This window comes from Eucalyptus grandis, chromosome 8 (assembly GCF_016545825.1).
Source record: "Eucalyptus grandis isolate ANBG69807.140 chromosome 8, ASM1654582v1, whole genome shotgun sequence".
Classification (NCBI taxonomy): Eukaryota; Viridiplantae; Streptophyta; class Magnoliopsida; order Myrtales; family Myrtaceae; genus Eucalyptus; species Eucalyptus grandis.
In genome coordinates, this window is record NC_052619.1 from 46,683,304 (window position 1) to 46,702,922 (window position 19,619).

Genomic DNA, 19,619 nt, shown 5'->3' on the forward strand with positions numbered 1-19,619 from the left:
AAAAACAAAACAGAGGAACTTCATATTTTACATAGTGTTTAGATTACCAATTGATGAATATTCTTATTTCTATAATATATATATATATATATATATATATATATATATATATTTTTTTTTACATGTATGTAAGCATGCATGCATGCAGAAAAATTTCTCTATTTTCTCTCCATTTTTTATTCTACAATTCACAGCGTAGCATAAAAAAGTATTGTTTTAACATTTTGCAATAATTTATGGACCTAGTGCCTTGAATACTAAGGAGGAAAAGAAAAAAAGAAGCGGAAACTTAGAGTGCGTATAATAACCATTTTATTCTTGAAAACAGTTTCTGCTCAAAATTGGTTTTCTTTGATTTTATTTCCTAAAATTTTTTTGAACATTCAAAGGTGTTTGATAACTATATAAAATTTATCCCTAGAATAAAATTGCTTTTGTTACGACCTTCAAATTTTTTATGACTTAGAAGTTTATTTAATTTTTAAATAATTTCAGTACATTTTTCTTTTTTTTCTTCTCTTTTTTGATTTTCCTTCTCTTCTTATTCTTCCTCTAGTCGGCAGCCGCCACAATGATGCCAAAGATAAAATAAATAAATAAATAAAAATTGAAGACCTTCCCAAGGAATCTTTCAAAATTTCCTAACTTGTTAAAAATGTCTTGGTCACCTTCATCGATGTCTACTTGCAGAGGGGCTAGGTAGGATATAACAAGTAAAAACTTGATTTTAAAGTGAGCCGACCAAGGATTTATGGTATGGACACTCACTCACTTCGTTTATAAATACCTCAGCTCAGTTTTTAGAGAAAGCCACACACGCCAACCTTTTCTTTAGAGAGAGAGAGATCTTCCTAGCGATGGCAAACTCAGGGGTCCTAATGACTACTGATAATGCTGCACGAGCGTTAGGGGGTGAGTACCAAGTATTCCTTAGTTTCAGAGGACCCGATACTCGTCATGGATTCGCAGATTTCCTCTATAATGACTTGGTAGATGCTGGAGTCCGCGTATTCAGGGACGAAGATGAACTCCGCATTGGTGAAGTTATTGATGAGAACCTGCTATGTGCTATCAATAGCTCCAAAATCTACATACCCATCTTCTCTAAGACTTATGCTTCTAGTAAATGGTGCTTTCGTGAGCTTGTCCACATAGTAGACAACGTGTCAAAGTCAGATGTTGAAAAAAGTATCCTTCCCATATTTTTTAATGTGGAACCTGAGGATGTTAAACTCAAGACTCCACTATACAATGATGCTTTTTTGGAACACAAGAAGAGGTTTCCTGAGGAAGTCGAGGCGTGGAAAAAGGCTCTTGGGCAGGTAGACGAAATCAAGGGATGGAATGTCAAAAAGAATCAAAGGTAAATTTGTAAGATCTCTACCTATTTCTTTTCTCTGTTACAAGGGATACAACTCTGCCCTGTCAAATGATTCATTTTATTCCTTGTTTTAACAGAACTATTGAAAACTACCTGCAATTGCTGCTCTCACTCTCATTCACATTTGCACCCTCACTTATCTAAATTTGTCGTTTGCATCTATAGAGAGATTTCAACCCCAAACATACAATTTGCATCCTCAAGAAACACCAGTTACACCAGTAAAATTAAGATTCAGTGAAGAAAAATCACGTCTAAATATTTTGATGGAGAACATCCTGAGAACATGTAAAGACTGACCGGGCCATCATCTTGGGGACGCTTAACTCTGCAAAAATCACGGATAGATTCAAATCGAGGCCAGACAACCTCGATCTGGGCCGTGCCGAAATGACTGTTGCCGAACTCTGAGCATGGAGGCCTCCTAGTGCTGTGGAGATATATATATACATGTCGATATATATATATATATACGGCGTAGGGGATGCCAAAACTTAGTGCTGAACGGGCGGCTGAGGACAGGCGGCGTCCACATGTCGATGGTGGCAAGTCAAGCAGAAAGGTGAGGGTAATTTTGATAAGAAAATGGAAATTAAATTAATAAGTTCAGGTAACAAATGCAATTAGAAAAAAATAAGGTGAAAATTGGGGATTCAATTTGTAAATTATAAATTGTGGAGATGCAAGTGGATATGCGTGGAAAATAGGAGAAGTGTTAAAAAAAAGCCATAAACATTTTATATTTGTGTCAATTTAGTCATAAACATTTTATTAGTGTCAATTTAGTCTTAAAATTTTTTACTTGATACCAATTCAGTCATTTTCAACTAATTTTGGCCTGATTTTGCTGATTGGGTGCCAACCGACTAATGTGGCAATCGATATTGACGTGAAAAACTTTTAATAATATTTTAATATTTTTGAATTTTTTTTTCTTTTTTTTCTTTTTTTTTTCTCCTCCCCTTCCTCAAGCCGGTTGCTAGACCTCGATGACCAATCACTGACGAGCCTCACCGGCCACCTCACTAATGGCAGTGAGGGTGGCCTTAAGCTAGGTTGGCAAGGGTTGAGCCTCACCGCATGAGCAAGGCCGGCTTGGGTGTGAGGGCAAGCTTGGCCACCCAGCACCAAGCCGCTCAAGGCCACCCTTGCACCCACTAGCAAGGTGGCCGGCAAGGCTCGCTAGTGGCCAGCCGTCGATCGACTAGAGGAAGGAGGAGGAGAAGGGAAAAGGAAAAAGAAAAAGAAAATCAAAAATATTAAAATATTATTAAAAATTGTCCACGTTAGCGCCAATCAAGCCACGTTAGTCAGCCGATGCCTAGTCAACAAAATTCGGCCAAAATTGACTGCAAATGATTGAATTGAAATAAAGTAAAAAAATTTAAAACTAAATTGCCACTAAAAAAGTGTTTATGACTAAATTGACACAAATAAAAAATATTTAAGACTTTTTTTAACACTTCTCCCCTTGGAAAATGGCTTTTGCAAATTGTCCTTATTATTTTCCTTTTCTCCTTTCTTCAGCGTTATCTTAGGCAAACTAGAAAGTTTTGATATGGTAATTACCCGTACTATCTAATCCAATGCGATAAAGATGAAAATGAATTCTGGGAGATATGGCTCGAACATGAGGTAGTTTCGTGGCCCCACAAGGCATTTGTATATTGTTTTAAGGGTAATCGTTTGGCATTTATATTAACAACTTTATATTTTATCATCATTCGTCAATAACGACACATAATTTGGCTGTCAATTGATAAATTTGGATAAACATATGGTGAATTAACCCCTATTATGCATTACATAGCATGTGGGCGCCCATTAGCTTCTCCAATGAAAATGAGCTGTTTTTGCACGATTTGCTGGATTTGGCAATCTCTTATGCTTCCGGGTTATGTAGTCAATGTGCCCAACATGCCGCTCCAGAATTTTTTTTGTTGTGCGCTTGATCCACGTACTTATCTCCACTCCTCGTCCACCAAACTAATCCCATGGGAATCGAATCTCTCGATTTTCAATTTTGAACACATCGAAATGTGAGACAGCTCTTTAAATGCCATTATACTTGACATACTCAGATCCTTAGAAGAAATTTTGTATAAATCTCCTATTATGAGCGTCCAATTTTTCTTCTAGGTTTACCTATAAATGCCGAAATTTTATGTATGCTCGATATAGTACCCATTTTGTACTTTGGCCATCAAATAAGCCAATACTATAGTCTTCAATAATTTCTTTAATCATATATGGAAAAACATATGGAGTGAATTCTACTAAATTAGCCAATATTGATTATTCAGTGTATTTAAACGTTCATGATGCATGGATAGGAAATTAATCTAGTCAACTAATGAAAGCATTTATGTACATGGCAGCCAAGCGAAGATTGTCAGATCAATTGTTGAAAAAGTATTGGAGATGCTGGAGATAAAACACAAATCAGTGACTGAACTTTTAGTTGGAGCTGATGATCGGGTAAAAGAATTGACAGATTTATTATATGTCAACCATGATGATGTGCGGCTTGTTGGAATTTACGGAATGGGTGGCATTGGTAAAACAACTCTTGCCAAACTCGTCTTCAATCAACTATCCTCCCACTTTGGAAAGTGTTGTAGCTTCCTTGAGAATGTTCGAGAAAACTCGTTGACTGAAAAAGGCATTGTCCATTTGCAAAAGAAATTATTATTTGACATTGTCGGTTGTGGATTTGTGGAAAAATTTAAGGATGTTGAAAAAGGAATGAGGAGCATAGGAAGAACACTCCCAACTAAGAAGGTCTTTTTGGTTCTGGATGATGTTGATAATAAAGAGCACATTAAGAAACTAATAGGAAAATTTTCATTACATTCAGGATCTAGGATAATCATTACAACAAGAAACACAACTATTCTGCAAGTTGGGGTTCAAGGTGAAATTCTAGAGTATGAGATGCGAAAGATGGATTATGGTCATGCATTTCAACTTTTTTGTCGACATGCCTTTGGTGCAGACTTTGCTTGGGATGATTTTCATAGGCTTTCAAGTGATATTGTCTCACATATGGGAGGGCTTCCTTTGGCCATTGAAGTGGTAGGTTCACTACTTAAAGGGAAAGACAAAGCATTTTGGAAAGAGACATCGGTCGGGTTAAGGAAGTACCAGAGAAAGAGATTCTAAAAAGTTGAGGATTAGCTATGACAACCTAGACGAATATCAGCAACAAATTTTTCTTGATATAGCATGCTTCTTTTCCCATGAGAAGAAGACCGATGCAATTTACATGTGGGCCGATTGTCAGTTATATCCCCAAAGAGGAATTGATGTCCTTACTAGTCGGTGCTTGATAAAGATAGGGCACAACGATATGATCCGGATGCATGATCAACTAATAGACATGGGAAGGAAAATTGTGCGTGAAGAAAGTTCAAGTGACCTTGGAAGGCAAAGTAGGTTGTGGATTGCAAAAGAGGCCCTCGAAATCATAAAGACTGAAGAGGTAAGTAAGAAATGTCCCATTGCTAGTAGAATTTCTTTTTTGTTAAGGATTTTATCATTTTTTTTTACTACCTATTCAAGTTGTAGACATAATGGCTAGAAGTAGACAAACTTCTTCACATCATTGCAAAATTGATCTTGCAGAGGAAGGACAAAGTTCTAGCGCTTGATATAAATGGATTGGATTACCCCATAGTGATCGCAAATGATGAGTTTGAAAGGTTACGTAACCTAAGATCCCTCAAGTTAGGCACCGGAACTTTTGCTGGGGACTTTGTAAATTGTCGTTCGAAGTTGAGATGGATTTCTTGGCATTCTCCTCATCCGAATTTTAAGGCAGAAAATTTGTATTTGGATCATCTTGTCGTTTTTAAACTTGACTTGAATGGCTTCAAGGATGATTCGAAAGCATGGGACTTGATCAAGGTACATCACATGTTTTAATTCTAGTCTAATATTCTCAATATATACTTTGCAATGGTTCTTACACTTGACATGTCTTCCATTTTATTAGGGGGCTCGGAATTTGAAAGTTATATCTCTAACTAGGTGTTATGCCATAACGACAATCCCAGACTTCTCTAAATGCTTGGGTTTAGAGAGGTTGACTGTTGCACATTGCTACAACCTAAAGAGAATTAAAAGTTTCATTGGAGATCTACAGTCGCTAATTGAGTTAGAGGTTGAATGGTGCACGGGTCTTGTAGATTTGCCTAAAGAAGTGGGAGCACTAGTGAAGCTTAAGCGCTTCTCATTGTGTGAATGTTTGAGGTTGAGGGAACTTCCAGACTCAGTTGGTAATTTAACCTCATTGACAGAGTTAGACTTAACAGGTAAGGGCATTGCCAAACTTCCAAACTCTATTGGAAAGTTAAAATCCAAATACATGTTATCTGAAACTTGAGATTTTTTCTTTTGACAGACACGGGGATAAGGAAACTTCCCAACACTATCGGAAAATTAAAATCATTGTGTGTCTTGCATTTCCCAAGAGAACCAACTTTTCATCGGAAGCATCATGTTTGGCAATTACCTAGTGGCATCAGCATGTTGGTAGATCTTATAGATTTGAATCTAGGTGGGCATTACAAACTGGAAGGTGAAATTCCTATTGAAATTGGGGAATTGTCACATTTAAGATCCCTAGATTTAAGTTGTTCTCGTATCTCCAAAATTCCAGAGACAATCAACAAGCTTCATCACCTCCGCACACTAAATTTAGTTGGTTGTCATGGTATTCAAATGTTGCCGGAGCTTCCCACAAGTTTGGTTTGTCTACAACTTCTATCTGCATCATTGCTCTTAGTTCCCAATCTATCAAATCTTACTAACTTGATTATATTGAAACTAAGTGATTGCTCTAAAATAACAGGCAAATCAAAAATAATCACTGGATGCAACTTAAGGTGGATTGGGAGGTTATCTAGATTGAAATTTTTAGACTTGAATCTATTAAACGTCCCTGCACCTCCAGAGTTGACTTCTCTTCCTCATCTAGAAAGGCTTTGTTTGTCTCATCTAAATTTGCAAACCCTTCCACTCGATGGACTTCCACAACTAGGGCACTTACATGTTCACGGTTGTAAACTACTTCGGAGATTATCCATTCCTTTGGAATTGAGGAAGCTAGAGTCTATGCATGTGTTAGATTGTCCAGACCTAGTTGAGATAAAATATTTGGGTCTTTTGGAATCATTGAAATCCATCATGGTTTCTGGTTGCAAATCTCTGAGAAGAGTAAGTGGGTTATCATACTTGACGAAGTTAGAGCATTTGAAAATTACACAGTGCATGTCATTGATAAAATTGATTGATGCATCTTGCACAAACACAGCCAATGATTGCATTGTCAAAATAGAGGAGTGTGGAGATTCAGTGCCGAGCATCCCGTATGAAATGTCTATGAAGTGCTACAGAGAAGAATTTCTCCTGGATACATCAGACATTGAATCCAAGTCAGATAAGGTATGATGTCTTCTTCATCGATATACGGTAGTCGTGCGTGTATGCACATGTTTAAAAATTGATTTGTTCTAATTTTATTTTGATGCGATTCAGTAAAACTACACAACCCTATCAAAAACTTACATAGAGGAAAATGTATTTGTTAATCAAATAAAGAAATTTATCAAAAATGATCTTTCGATAATTTCAAATACTTTAGTGTTCCTTCATTATGTCTCTTTTTAAGTTGAAATTTTATCTTGTATAAATTAAATAAATACGCAAATAAAAGTATTGTGAATTGCCATTTTTTTTTTGTTATATAATCGAGTGTTGGATACATAGGGTGATGTGATATTTGCTTATTTTGAAGTCATGATGTCCTTGGAACTTTGGAACTGCTGTGTCATACCATTCACCTTCGCCGTACCCACAAAAAAAAAAATTATGTTCTTATTTTTTTAAAACATTAGGTTATGTTGTTTTTCAGTCTGCATAGCCATTAAGCATTTCCCATAACGGACTGATTCATTTTTCTTAACCGAATTTTCTTAGCTAATTCTATTAACCAGGCATCATATCCACTCATGTTATATGAAGCTTTGCTTTCTTTTTTGGCCAAATGTCCTCCTTTCTTTAGCCACCCAATAAAGTTGCCATTTTCTTTTTGCATGCGATTTCTTAGGTGTCTGATATTTTCAGTTCCTAATTTGAGGTTCCCATCTTATGTTGTACCGTAGGCACTTTGGTTGCGTATTCTTTTCTATTTTAGTCACTTTATTTCTACTCGCCTTTTTGATGTTGGACAGATTTGGTTCTCTAATAATGCCACTAAACTAATTTTATATTCTAACCATAAGAAAAACTCATCTAATCATTCTTTAAGTATTACTTCATAAAAATAGGTTTAGATGAGATATAAGAATAGATTACAAAATAGTAGATTTAAAAAGACATCATATGATGTCCTTTTCTACAAAACTCTCGTTTGCAATATGCATAATTAATACACAAATTTAACATTTTATTCATATTATAATAGTTATCTTGGAATATCTTATTCGATTCTTGCTTTCATGAGCTTTGGGAAAAGTAATGTCGAATAATTTGATCGTAGTTGTACAAAAGCAAACACAAAACCTCATTAGACTTAGCCACGTGTTGCTTCATGGAAAAATGAGTGATGAACAAGGGGCAGCTAATTCTTGTATATGTTTGATGTTGTGATGATTCGTCTCCTTTGAAATTGTTGTTGGCCTCTAAAGTAAAAGTAAATAGAACGTTTGTTTTGCCTCTTTCTTGCAAGTTAAGCACTAACTGTGTCACATATTTGCTGTTTCACTGATGCAAGCGGGCTTGACTAGTTTTCCATTTTTGGCTACCTATGGGCTTAGACTAGTTGACTATGCCTTTTTAGTAGTAAAAAAGACTGAGGGAATTCACGTCTTTTGCATAGTACTGGACCATTTCAAAGTGAATTACAGCACATATTACTTGAACAAATAGTCATATATTATGTGACAATGCAACTCTTACACGAGTGAACATATTATTTCACTAAAAAGCGCTACTTTTGATTGAAAGAGACACTAAATAATTCTTAAGCATTTTACTTTAGATTAAGAAAGAATACAACATCATATAGACTTTCATAAACTGATTTAATACTATGTCTCCCATGGTTATGGATTTTTCACTTGAAAAGTGGATAATAAAACCTTTTTTGAGTTCCATATTGCAAAACAATTGCACTTACGTTAGTATTGTAATTGAAATACATAAAAACCATTGAAAGATAGTAGTACATGAACTACATAAGGTTAATAGATTAATGTAATTAAAGTGAAAATAAGATAAAAAATAACATAAAAAGTAAAAAGAGAAAGGAAACTACATATGGAATTAGAATAGCAAGACTCTTACCTTCTTTTATTTTTTATGTTTTTAGTTTTTCTTTACTTGGTATGGAATGTAATAATTAGTGCGAGTAACTATTATTTTAAATAAATCAAATTAATAAACCAATCTAATAATTAAACCATAAAGGTTGCAGTGGAACAAAGCAAGTTGAGCTATGAGCACTTTTATTCCTAACTAATGAATGATGTTTGTGCGGTATTGAATTTCGGTAAAATATGCAAAAAGGCTTGATTTACATTCAATACATATGTTGTTTGACTCTTGCGTTGAATCTGTTACATAACAGATGGAACATCCCTTCACAATCAAATTCCGTTATGGATCAAAGTCAAGTGATGGATCGGCTTGGTGTGGGTGGGGGGAGACGGAAATGAAAAATTTCACCCCTGATTCAGTGACATATGAGGGATTAATTGCTTGCATGAAATATTTCGGCTGTCGTGTGAAGAGAATGTGGTACGAGACTCTTTGGGAAGGCCATGAGGACATTTTTTGTGAAGAGAGCAACAAGGGCATAGAGATCAAGAGTGATGAGCAAGTGAAGGAGATGGCGCAACTAGCGTCTAAAAGAGGCTTCATTATATTGGACGTCCTGGGGGCAGTTAACAGGACGGAATCATACGACGACGATACGATAAGTACGTTAAGAGAGGCATGGACAATGGAGACTGATGTGTATTCCAATGAAGATGGAGCTGAGTGGGACGTTTCAGGTCCTGAGGAAGACTTAGACTCTGCAAGTGAGGGTGAAAGCCAAACGGATAGCACCTCCTCTATTGATGATTTCGAGTCCGAGATGGGCAATGCAGAATATTTCGAGGCCACGGGAAATAGGAAGCAAATGACGGACGGAAAGGTTGGGCACCATGGTACTATCGATGAAGGGGAAACGGCGAGTATAGAAAATAGGAAGGAGAAGCGGGATGAGACAGTGGAACTTGCCGTCCAAAATGTTGTCCAGTCGATTTACCAACAGTGCGAAGGAGTCGAACATCATGAGATGCCCTGCAAAGCTACGACCGAAGTTGAGGATCAGATAGTCATTGCTTCTGTAAGTCTTGAAGATTTTTGCATTATCTTAATTGTGCAGTCGTTAAAAACTTACGTGGAATTTCGACGTGGTCCAGGTGAATACGGATAGAACAGCGGAGACTGACCGAGTACCTGTAAAAAGGAGAAAGAGGGAGTGGAACTAGATGTGCTTTAAACCCAGGAGGGGATCCTGGCATAAGAGGTAGAGCAAGGGGTACAGCTTCAAGTTCAAGAAACAAACAGCAAAGCTACGAAGGCGGGTAGGGTTGCAGCTTCCAGCTCGGGAAAGAGTAAGGCATCAGATTCAGGAAGGGGCAGAGCTTCGAGTTCATGAAGAAGCACAGTTTCAAGTACAGGAAGGGGAAGGGGCAGAGGTTCAACTTCCGGAGAGGGCACAACTTCGAGGTCAGGAAGGGTAAGAGGTTCAAGTTCAAGAAGGGCACAACCGAAATGGGGTTGAATTTAAGATTAGGGACGGACAACGGTTCAAGCCCGGCCGTGGCTGAGCCTAAGACATCGAGGTCGTGATAAGAAGAACAAGGTAATTTGTCATATTTAGTAGATGTGCAAATCATTCGGCACCCGAGTAAACTTTGTTCTGTCTCATTTCTGTAACAGTAGCTTCCGGTTCTTCTTTTCTGGCCTCTCCCATAGGTTTATTTCCATTCTGTCAAGTTGTTTGCCTAATGACTGCAAGAATAATTACTATAATTACCTTGTTATGTTGCTGCATTCACTTCTTCTAAACTAGCAGGTTTACTCCATTCTTCTTTATTGCCAGTCGCCCTTTATGATGATACTTCAGTTTTCTCTCCTAAATTCATCCAACCAAAGGAAAATTAATTTTATTTGGGGTTTTCCATATGCCAATTTTTCTTATTTTATTTATACTTCCTTATTTTACTCTACCTAGAAACCAATTGAAGACTTTCTAACTTACTTTCTTTTTTGTTTATTTTGACATCCCTTTTGGAAATAATTGAAAAGTTCCATCAATTCCAATTACTGAAATTGTTATTCCAACGATTTTAATTGCATAATCTACCATATATTTAAGGGTTAATACCCTAAAAAACTCCAAACTGGTACACTTGTGACAAATTTACCTCAAATTATTTTTTTGACCACCAAAAACCCAAACTGGTATAGTTTTGACAAATTTACCACAAGCTGTTACACTTGTGATAAATTTACCATAAGTTAGTTTTCATTAAATTTTACTGTCAAATTATTAAGTTAAATGACATGTGATAATTTCAATCTGGGATTTTATGCTCTGTTTAGTACAGTTTACAATTTTTTGCGATTTTTTTGTGATATTAATCTAATTTAGTGGATGGTATATTAGTCACAAATTTATCGGTTTGGGATTTTTTTAGTCGAATAAATTAGTTTATGGTAAATTTGTCATAAATGTACTAGTTTAGGGTTTTTTATAGTCAATCAGGGTAAATTTTTCACAGGTGTACCAGTTTGGGGTTTTTCATCATAAAAAAAATAGTTTTTGGTAAATTTGTCATTAGTGTACCAGTTTGGGTTTTTCAAGATATTAACCCTATATTCAATGATACTCTTTTCTTATATACATGATGCACATAAGTCTATAGTACATTCTAATTTTCTTAACTTTTCTCAACATCTATTATTATCATTTTCTCATAATTTTTTAATTGATTTTGCGTATCTTTCCTAGAACTAGTACGCATCCATGTAAAAAAAATCTGACATTAAACAAATTTGCTAATATTAGTCTTGTCGTATATTGTCTATTATCTGTCAAGACTTTTATGACCTTGTTTTTTGTCCTAACACAACTGTTAAACTTCCTAAGCCCGTGCCAGGATCTCCCAGAGGCTGTTCACCAGAAGCTTCAAAGCCTCCAAGTTATCGTTATCGACGGCCATGAAACCACCGTTCAACGACCCCATCGCACGCTGCTCTCAGCCCTCTCGAACCAATTCCTCAAAACGTCAGACCGACCCTTTCACGGCCACGAGATGGAGAGGATTTCTACTTTACTGGTGAAAACTGCAACATACACCTACCTCAACACTCAACAGCTTCTTCGCAGTTTGTAAGTACCCTTTAAACTGCTATTTAGCAAGTTCAGGGTTTCGATCAAGAACCGTGTCTGAGCATTGCTGCTCTCTGTTGAGAGAGTCTCACCATGATAAGATTAAGACTCCCACCGTGAATCGATCAAGAATCAGCAGATCATCTCGTAGCAAGGCCAGGAAGAAAGCTTTATCTCCTTTAACCTTTGATTTGTAAAGTCTCCTCTCAATTTTCGAACTCGAGACAGAGCTGAGCTTCATTACAAGACTAAATCATTGGTTACCGAGCTGCCGTTTGTTGGTCTGTAATTCTTGGGGCTGCATGATTTAAGTGATTTTCTTATAAATTCTGCACTAGAATGTGAAATAATTCGCATTGTACATTCAGAATGGAGGCAGACTTTGCTATCTGAGGAAGTCAAACAAGACTTTGCATCAAAACTCATCTCCAGAATCTATGCACATTCATTGTTTAAATGATTCATGAGAAACATATCACTGTATGACCGAACCAAGCCTGTCATTTTTCTTCAGAAGTCTGCAGCCTAAACCTCGTCCTGCTCCGTCTAGGACTCGACTTTACAGAGTCCATTTTGTGCCATATTTTCCTTCTTCAGCCAGCATGTCACACGGATGACTAGAGCGATTTGGAAGGCCATTGATCTGGAAAAGTTGCATTGCTGTTCAAGTTGCTAAACGATCAAACCGGATGCACTAGAATGTTATCAACAAAGTCCTAAATCTATTGAAATTGTGTCAATTCAATTTTATTTTATTTTCTCTAATTCAGTCCTTAACGTTTTGCGTTTGTGTCAATTCAGTCTATCGGACTAATTTTGACTAATCGACGCTAACCGTCCAATGGGTGCTGACGTGGACAATTTTTAATAATTTTTTAAAATTTTTCGTTGCTTTTTCCTTTTCTTTTTTCTTTCCTTCCTTGCCGGTTGCCGGCGAGGCTCATGGGCCACTGGGCAAGGCCAGCCTTGCCGGCCCTGGGCGAAGGCTGTGAGTTTGCCGAAATATTGACAAGTTCTCTGCCCCAGCCACGTCATCGCCGCTGATGCGGTGTCCCTTCCGGCCATCACGAAGCTTATCACCATGTCCCGCACCATCTCTTCACTGTGCCCGGCCGCAAGGAACCACGACAAGAGGTCGCCGTCGTATTTTATCTGCCGATCGTCATTCTCTTGGAGCAGCTTCTTCTTCCTGTTCCGGATTATATCAAGTATATCATCATGCACGAGCTTGACAGCTTCGGCAAGCTTCTTTTCGGACCCGCGTGAATCAGTCAAGAATCAACAGATCATCGCGTAACAAGGCCAGCAAGAAAGCTTCATCTCCTTTAACCTCCAATCTATAAAGTCTCCTCTGCATTTTCAAACTCGAGACCGACCTGAGCTTCATTACAAGACTAAAATCATTGATTACCGAGTTGCCGTTTGTTGGTCCATCATTCTTGGAGCTGCATGAGTTAACTGATTTTCTTATAAATTCTGTACTAGAATGTGAAATAATTCGCATTGTGCATTCAGAACGGAGGCAGAATTTGCTATCTGACGAAGTCAACCAAGACTTTGAATCAAAACTTATCTCCAGAATCTATGCACAGTCATTGCTTAAATGATTCATGAGAAACATATCACTGGCATGATTAAACAAGCCTGTCATTTTTCTTCAGAAGGCTACTCGTCCCGCTCCGTCTAGGACTCGACTTCACATGTCCATTCTGGCTCTTGTTGCCGTGAATCTTCCCACTTCAGCCAGCAAATCACACAGATGACGAGCGATTTGGAAGACCATTGACCTGGAAAAGTTGCATTGCTGTTTGAGTCACTGTATGACCAAACCAGATCGGCAAGATATGTGATGGAATATTACCAAGCGAGTCCTACACCTATCACTGGAAACTCTATGCTTGCATATGGGAACCCAATGTCGGTTCCTAGGCGACGTTTACAACTAGATCTCCAATGCCCGGGGTCAGGTCTACTGAGGCCGAGCACAAGTTGCTGACACCGACACCAGAAATTATTGAAGCCACGCTCAAAGCCCTGGTACCCATGCTCAATCCCCTAGCACCTGGGTCCTCAAAGATCAAGCTCTAGTCCCCAACATATAGGTTCAAGTCCACAAAGGCCATGTGCGGGATCTCGGCACTCCATTTGGGTTCTTAGTAAATGAAATGTCCATCCTTATAAAAATTGATGGTTTTATTTATGGAGATGGGTCTAAGTTGGCCCGTCCGTCCATGTTGGGCCTAAAAGCCCAGCCCACAGGATTAGGGCCCGTGGATGGAAGGTCGTATAAAAGGGAGGAAAGAGAGGGAGAATGCACCTTTTGGCAAAAACAAGCGTACGTATTCTCTCCTTCTCTCCTCCAAAAAAAAAAAAAACGCTAAAGGCGACCCCGTTTTCCCTTCAAGGCGAATTGGCGTCATCGAATCGAACATGACCGAATTCTCTTCCTCTTATCGGCGTTGGTGTTTAATCTGTGGCTAATAAGGTACACTCGAATCCGTGGTGTGCTTTACGATCGGTGATACGTGATTATCCCGGGCTTGTCTTCCGCATTCGATTTAGTGTCGAATCCGATTTTTGAAGATCTGTTATTCCCAACAAAAATAATTAAAAAAAAATTATTTCTTTTATTTCTTTATTTTTCTTTTTCCTTCCTCATCAGCCAATGGCCGACCACAACGATGCCCAATGACCGACCACAACCAAGGGATGAGCTCACTAATCTAGCAAGACTCAAAGTCACCAATCTAATAAGGCCGAGACATCACCGATCTCTGGCAACCTCATCTTCATCTGTGATCAGTCGCCAACCATCCTTATGACCTATGTGAGGAAAAAGAAAAAAAGCAAAAAGAAAATCGGCCTATTCATATTCATATACATATATATATATATATATTAGACGAAATCTCCCGCGTTCGAATCAAACGGTCGATTTCTTTAGTAAACCCAAAAGCCGTAACCTAATTATCGTTTAGATAAGGTCCACGAAAACGAAACCGGTCGCGCGATACTTCCTCCCGGAACACCACGTGTCCGAACCTCGCATCCCCCGTCTCAACTTCCCCGCGTGCGAGCCCACGCATGAGGCGCACGCGTCGTCCCGCGACCGCCTCCTTGCAGCACGACCTGTCGAAATCTCCCCATGCAAGCAGAGGGAGTCAAATTTCCCTTCCCCAAGAATCGCCCGACGATCGGCCATTTCCGTCACCATCTCTGTCTCCACTCCCAGAAAGATCACATCAATCCACAACTTCGAAAGAGAATCGTCAGCTCTCTGCCTTCGATTTCCAGCCGCCATGCTCAGACAATCCATTCCCCTCCCTCCCTTCGCGTAGTTCCACCACCGCCTCCCGGGACCCTCGCGCCCGCGATCCCGCCTGCGCTTCCCTTCCGTCCGCACCTACGAGGTAAAGCTGGCCCAAAACCCGCCGCCGCCGCCCCCTAGCTACAGGCCGGGCGACGCGCCCGAAGTTTTAATCAGAGTAGTTCGGGGAAAATACAAGCCACGTCGAGGTACTGAGCGGCTGTCATATGTGGCCACACCACAACCACCACAAACCCTTGTCTTCGCCAACCAAGAACCGGCCACAGCGGAAACATGTCGCACGCCTAAAGAAACCACGACACAAGGTTATTCAAAGCAAAGGCTAGCGGTGGAAATTTGCCGGAACACATTTGACAAACCACGAACGCTAAAAACGGACGGAGGACTAAGAATGAACGCGTTCATTTCGGTCAGACATTTCGTCGAACACGCGGAGGGCGTCAGCTAAGAGGAAGCTTCAAACTTATCCGAGACACGTAAATTTGGAATATAAAAATCTGGAGGAGAAGGAAAATCTGAAAAATCAAAAACAAATTCACTTTGGACAAATGCATTCGCCTCCATCAAAATTGAGGGACATGATTGACCATTTTTTAAATAATTCTTTTTATAATAATTTAAGTACTCAATGCCTTCATCCCAAAAGGAAAAAAAAAAATTCCAGTTGGCCTTTATGGTCTCCCAAGGATTTTTTTTCAAATTTCCAAAACTTGTTGAAAAGTCTTGGACACCTTCACCGGGCGTAAGGGGGAAATAGACAATTAAATTTGATTTTAAAAGCAGCCGGCCAACTTTGTCTCTTTCCTGAAACCACACTAGAAAAATCTCTCTCATTAAAAATCTCTCTTATTCTTTTGTGAAAGATTCCGACTTGAATGTCACTGGGTGCACCCTCAGTAACATAATTTTTCAATCTGCCCCAAGGAACAAAGGTTAAGTTTGTGTGACTTTATGTAGTCTAGTTAACTATGATAATATGATATAATAAATGTCTAATTTCTTATTTTTCCTTTCGTCTATCACTTTGATGTCCTCTACGAATATTTCTCAAACACTAAAATTAATGGTTGTTGTTTAGTGAGGTTATTTATCTATAGAGATGTCTATAAAAGGCCACATATAAATGTAAGAAAGTGGGATCTTGGGTTCATTTCCAAGAAATGCAATCCCAGACTATGGAGTAGTACATATCTTATCAAGCCAAAATGGAAACAAATTGAAAATTAATTGAATTGCAGCACATTTGCCTTTACGCTCTTCTAAGGAGTCAAAAAAATTAGAACTGTTGAAAAGTCTGAGGCACTTCATTTAAAGTCATCATCAACATTAGTTAAATAGACCTGGAAATAACCTTCACAGGTTGCTACTTGCCAATACAGAGCATTAGCCGGAAAACTTTGATTTTAAAGTGAGCCGAACGTGATCCTGGGACGATAACTTCAGCCCAATTCCCAGTTTAAGCCACATCACATCTACATTCTTCTTTGAGGGAGGGGAGAGAGAAAGAGACTAAGGGTGCGTTTATTTAGCAGAATACTTCATAATAAAGGAAATAGTTTCCAAAAAATCATCTTTCAGCAGAATACTTCATAATAAAGGGAAATAGTTTCCAAAAAATCATCTTTCAGCAAAGTGGTAGTGACGAGGGCCACCCCTTACTAAAGATGTGAATGAGGAGCATAGCCCTCATTGCTAGATCGATGAGAGCTAGTGACCCTTGCCGCTTGACTACACTATCCTTCCTCTTCACCTCCTCATTTTTCTTTGGGAAAAATGCCAGAAAAAACCAAAAATTTGCCCAGTGTGATAAATTTACCCCAAAATTTTTTGCAATACAAAAATTCTAAACTTTGTCAACTTTGACACCATTTACTCCAAACTCTATGGCCGAAGAGCATTTTCGTCTTTTTTATTCTTTTTCTTTGCCTTTTTTTTTTTCTCTTTTTTTCTTCTTCTCTCTTCCCTCTGCCATGGCCGGCAGAGAGGAGGCCGCACTCGTGCAAGGGCCACCATCGCCTGTGTCAAGCGAGGGTCGCCCTCGCCTTAGCAGGCAAGGACAACCCTCCCTAGATCCAACAAGGGCAACTCTCGCCTGACGCACGTGAGGGCGGCCTTCGCCCAGGTCGAATCTAGTGAGGAATGCCCTCACCCAATGCCAACAAAGAGACTCTCGCCCAATGCCAATGAGGGCAACCTCGCCTGAGTTTGGCCGTGGCGAGGGAAGAGAGAAAAAAAGAAGAAAAATTAAAATGTAAAAGACAAAAATGCTCTTAATTTTTGGTAAATATGTCACACGGATATAAGTTTTGAGTTTTTTATATCACGAAAAAACTTGAGGTAAATGTGTCATAATTGACCAAATTTAGGATTTTTTGTGTCACAAAAAAGGTTTTGCATAAATTTGTCACATTGAGTAAATTTTGGGGTTTTTTGTGACTTTTTCCCTTTTTTTTCTTAAGATTTTTGTCTTTTTGAACTTTGAAAACAGCTTTTATATTATAATTAGCCATTAAGTGCAACGTCAGCATGTAATGGCTATATAAACATCTCTGTTTACAGTTTGATGAATGGACCAATTCAAACAAAAAAATAAATAAATAACCCAGTTGCATAATTAAAAGTTCAAAGATCTGATTAAATATTTTGCATTAGTTTAAGAACATGATGCCGTCATCCCAAAGGGAAAAAAAGATTCTGATTGGCCTTTATGATCTCCCAAAGGGTCTTTAAAAATTTGCCGACTTGTTAAAAAGTTTCGGTCACCTTCGCCGGCATCTACTTGCTATAGTAGTGTGTTAGTGCGAAACGGAAAATCAAATTGGACTTTGAGCGAGCCGGCAAGCTTTTTAGGTATTAGCACTTTCATATCCTAAACCTTAGCTTATTTCTTAGCTAGGCCACGTCACATCAAAAACGTACATAACATCTATTTATAAGGACATAAAACATATATATAAACACAGTTCTTTCATGCTTTTACATGTGGTTAATGGATATATTTTCCCACAACAAAGACACGTGATTATTTAGCATCTAATCAAGCCTTTGCTTAAGATTTCAAATTAGGGTATTAGCAAATGAGAACAATACGTAAACTTATATTTTATATCCGAGAAATGATTATATGACAATTTTTAATCTACTTTGATAATAACGATATATTTTGGACCATAAAAAATTAAATATCAAATAATTATAAATTGTTATGGGGTCTATTCTTTCAAGAATTTGTAACTCATAGTAACTCATAACAAGCTGTTATTCTCACAGTAGTGCAAAAGCTATTATACTAGCTAAACTCTTAAACTTAAAAGAAACTATTTTAAAGCCTAAACAAATAAGTAATTATTTAAAGTGTAATAAATTAATTTTTTTGAATAAGAACGGAATGGTCCACCAAATGCAGGATTGCCGAAATGCCCAAACTATAAGAACTTCTCCATATCATAATTCGTAGGACAACAAAAATGGGCATTAAATATTATTTTAGATGGATTTAGAGAGAGAGAGAGAGAGAGAGAGAGAGAGAGAGAGAGAGAGAGAGAGAGAGAGCTTTTTCAAATAAGCACATTAAAGTTTCTCTTGACATGTGTTTTTTCTGGAGTATCAACTTCACAATGACGTGAAGAGAAAATGAAAACCGGTGCTTTCCATAGTTTGCAGATACAACGTGTATCCGGTGAGTGAAGTCCTAATGGTTGTTTTTAATTTTAATTGACTGGGGATAACAGATGAAATGTTGCACGCTGTGAAGTGCAAAACAAATGGGAATAAGAGTGAAAATCAGGTTGAAGAGTTGCAACTATTCATAAAAGGGTGAAGGGGGAATTTGTGGAGGAAAAACGTTCAAAAACAAAACAGAGGAACTTCATATTTTACATAGTGTTTAGATTACCGATTGATGAATACTCTTATTTCTATAATTAGATATATATATATATATATATATATATATATATATGTATGTATGTATGTAAGCATGCATGCATGCATGTGGAAAAATTTCTCTATTTTCTCTCCATTTAGTTTTTTATTCTACAATTCACAGCATAGCATAAAAAGTCTTGTTTTAACATTTCGCAATAATTTATGGACCCAGTGCCTTTCCTCCTAAGGAGGAAAAGAAAAAGGAACATAAACTTAAGGTGCGTATGGTAACTATTTTATTCCCGAAAATAGTTTCGGCTCAAAATTGATTTTCTTTGATTCTATTTCCTAAACAAGTTTCCGAGCATCCGAAGGTATTTGATAACTGTAAAAAATTTCTATTCCTAGAATAAAATTGCTTTTGGTACAACCTTCAAATTTTTTATGACTTAGAAGTTTATTTAATTTTTAAATTATTTTAGTATATTTTTTCTTTTTTCATTTTCCTTCTCTTCTTCTTTTCTTTCTCTAGCCGGCAGCCGGCCAGAACAATACCAAAGATTAAAAAATAAAAAATAAAAAAATTGAAGAAC

General features: G+C 37.9%; 2 protein-coding genes across 2 annotated transcripts; both read left to right on the forward strand.

Moving 5' to 3' along the window:
• Positions 1 to 857: 857 nt before the first annotated feature.
• On the forward strand, positions 858 to 4,543 carry LOC104440072 (disease resistance protein RPV1-like). The gene is made up of 2 exons (XM_039300034.1): positions 858 to 1,363; positions 3,760 to 4,543. Exons 1-2 carry the CDS (start codon positions 858 to 860, stop codon positions 4,541 to 4,543), a joined length of 1,290 nt encoding a protein of 429 aa, XP_039155968.1.
• Positions 4,544 to 5,598: 1,055 nt separating this feature from the next.
• Positions 5,599 to 11,697, forward strand: LOC120287615. Its single transcript, XM_039300604.1, has 5 exons — positions 5,599 to 5,694; positions 5,784 to 6,826; positions 9,012 to 9,776; positions 9,853 to 10,298; positions 11,589 to 11,697. The coding sequence occupies exons 2-4, from the start codon at positions 5,909 to 5,911 to the stop codon at positions 9,919 to 9,921; spliced, it is 1,752 nt and encodes a 583-aa protein (XP_039156538.1). The 5' UTR covers positions 5,599 to 5,694; positions 5,784 to 5,908; the 3' UTR covers positions 9,922 to 10,298; positions 11,589 to 11,697.
• Positions 11,698 to 19,619: the final 7,922 nt, after the last annotated feature.

Coding starts and splice junctions, on each gene's coding strand:
- LOC104440072 (XM_039300034.1), top strand. CDS start 858: ATGGCAAACTCAGGGGTCCTAATGACTACTGATAATGCTGCACGAGCG. Junction 1,364..3,759: donor AATGTCAAAAAGAATCAAAG/GTAAATTTGTAA, acceptor TGTACATGGCAG/CCAAGCGAAGATTGTCAGAT.
- LOC120287615 (XM_039300604.1), top strand. CDS start 5,909: ATGTTGGTAGATCTTATAGATTTGAATCTAGGTGGGCATTACAAACTG. Junction 6,827..9,011: donor TTGAATCCAAGTCAGATAAG/GTATGATGTCTT, acceptor GTTACATAACAG/ATGGAACATCCCTTCACAAT. Junction 9,777..9,852: donor ATCAGATAGTCATTGCTTCT/GTAAGTCTTGAA, acceptor GACGTGGTCCAG/GTGAATACGGATAGAACAGC.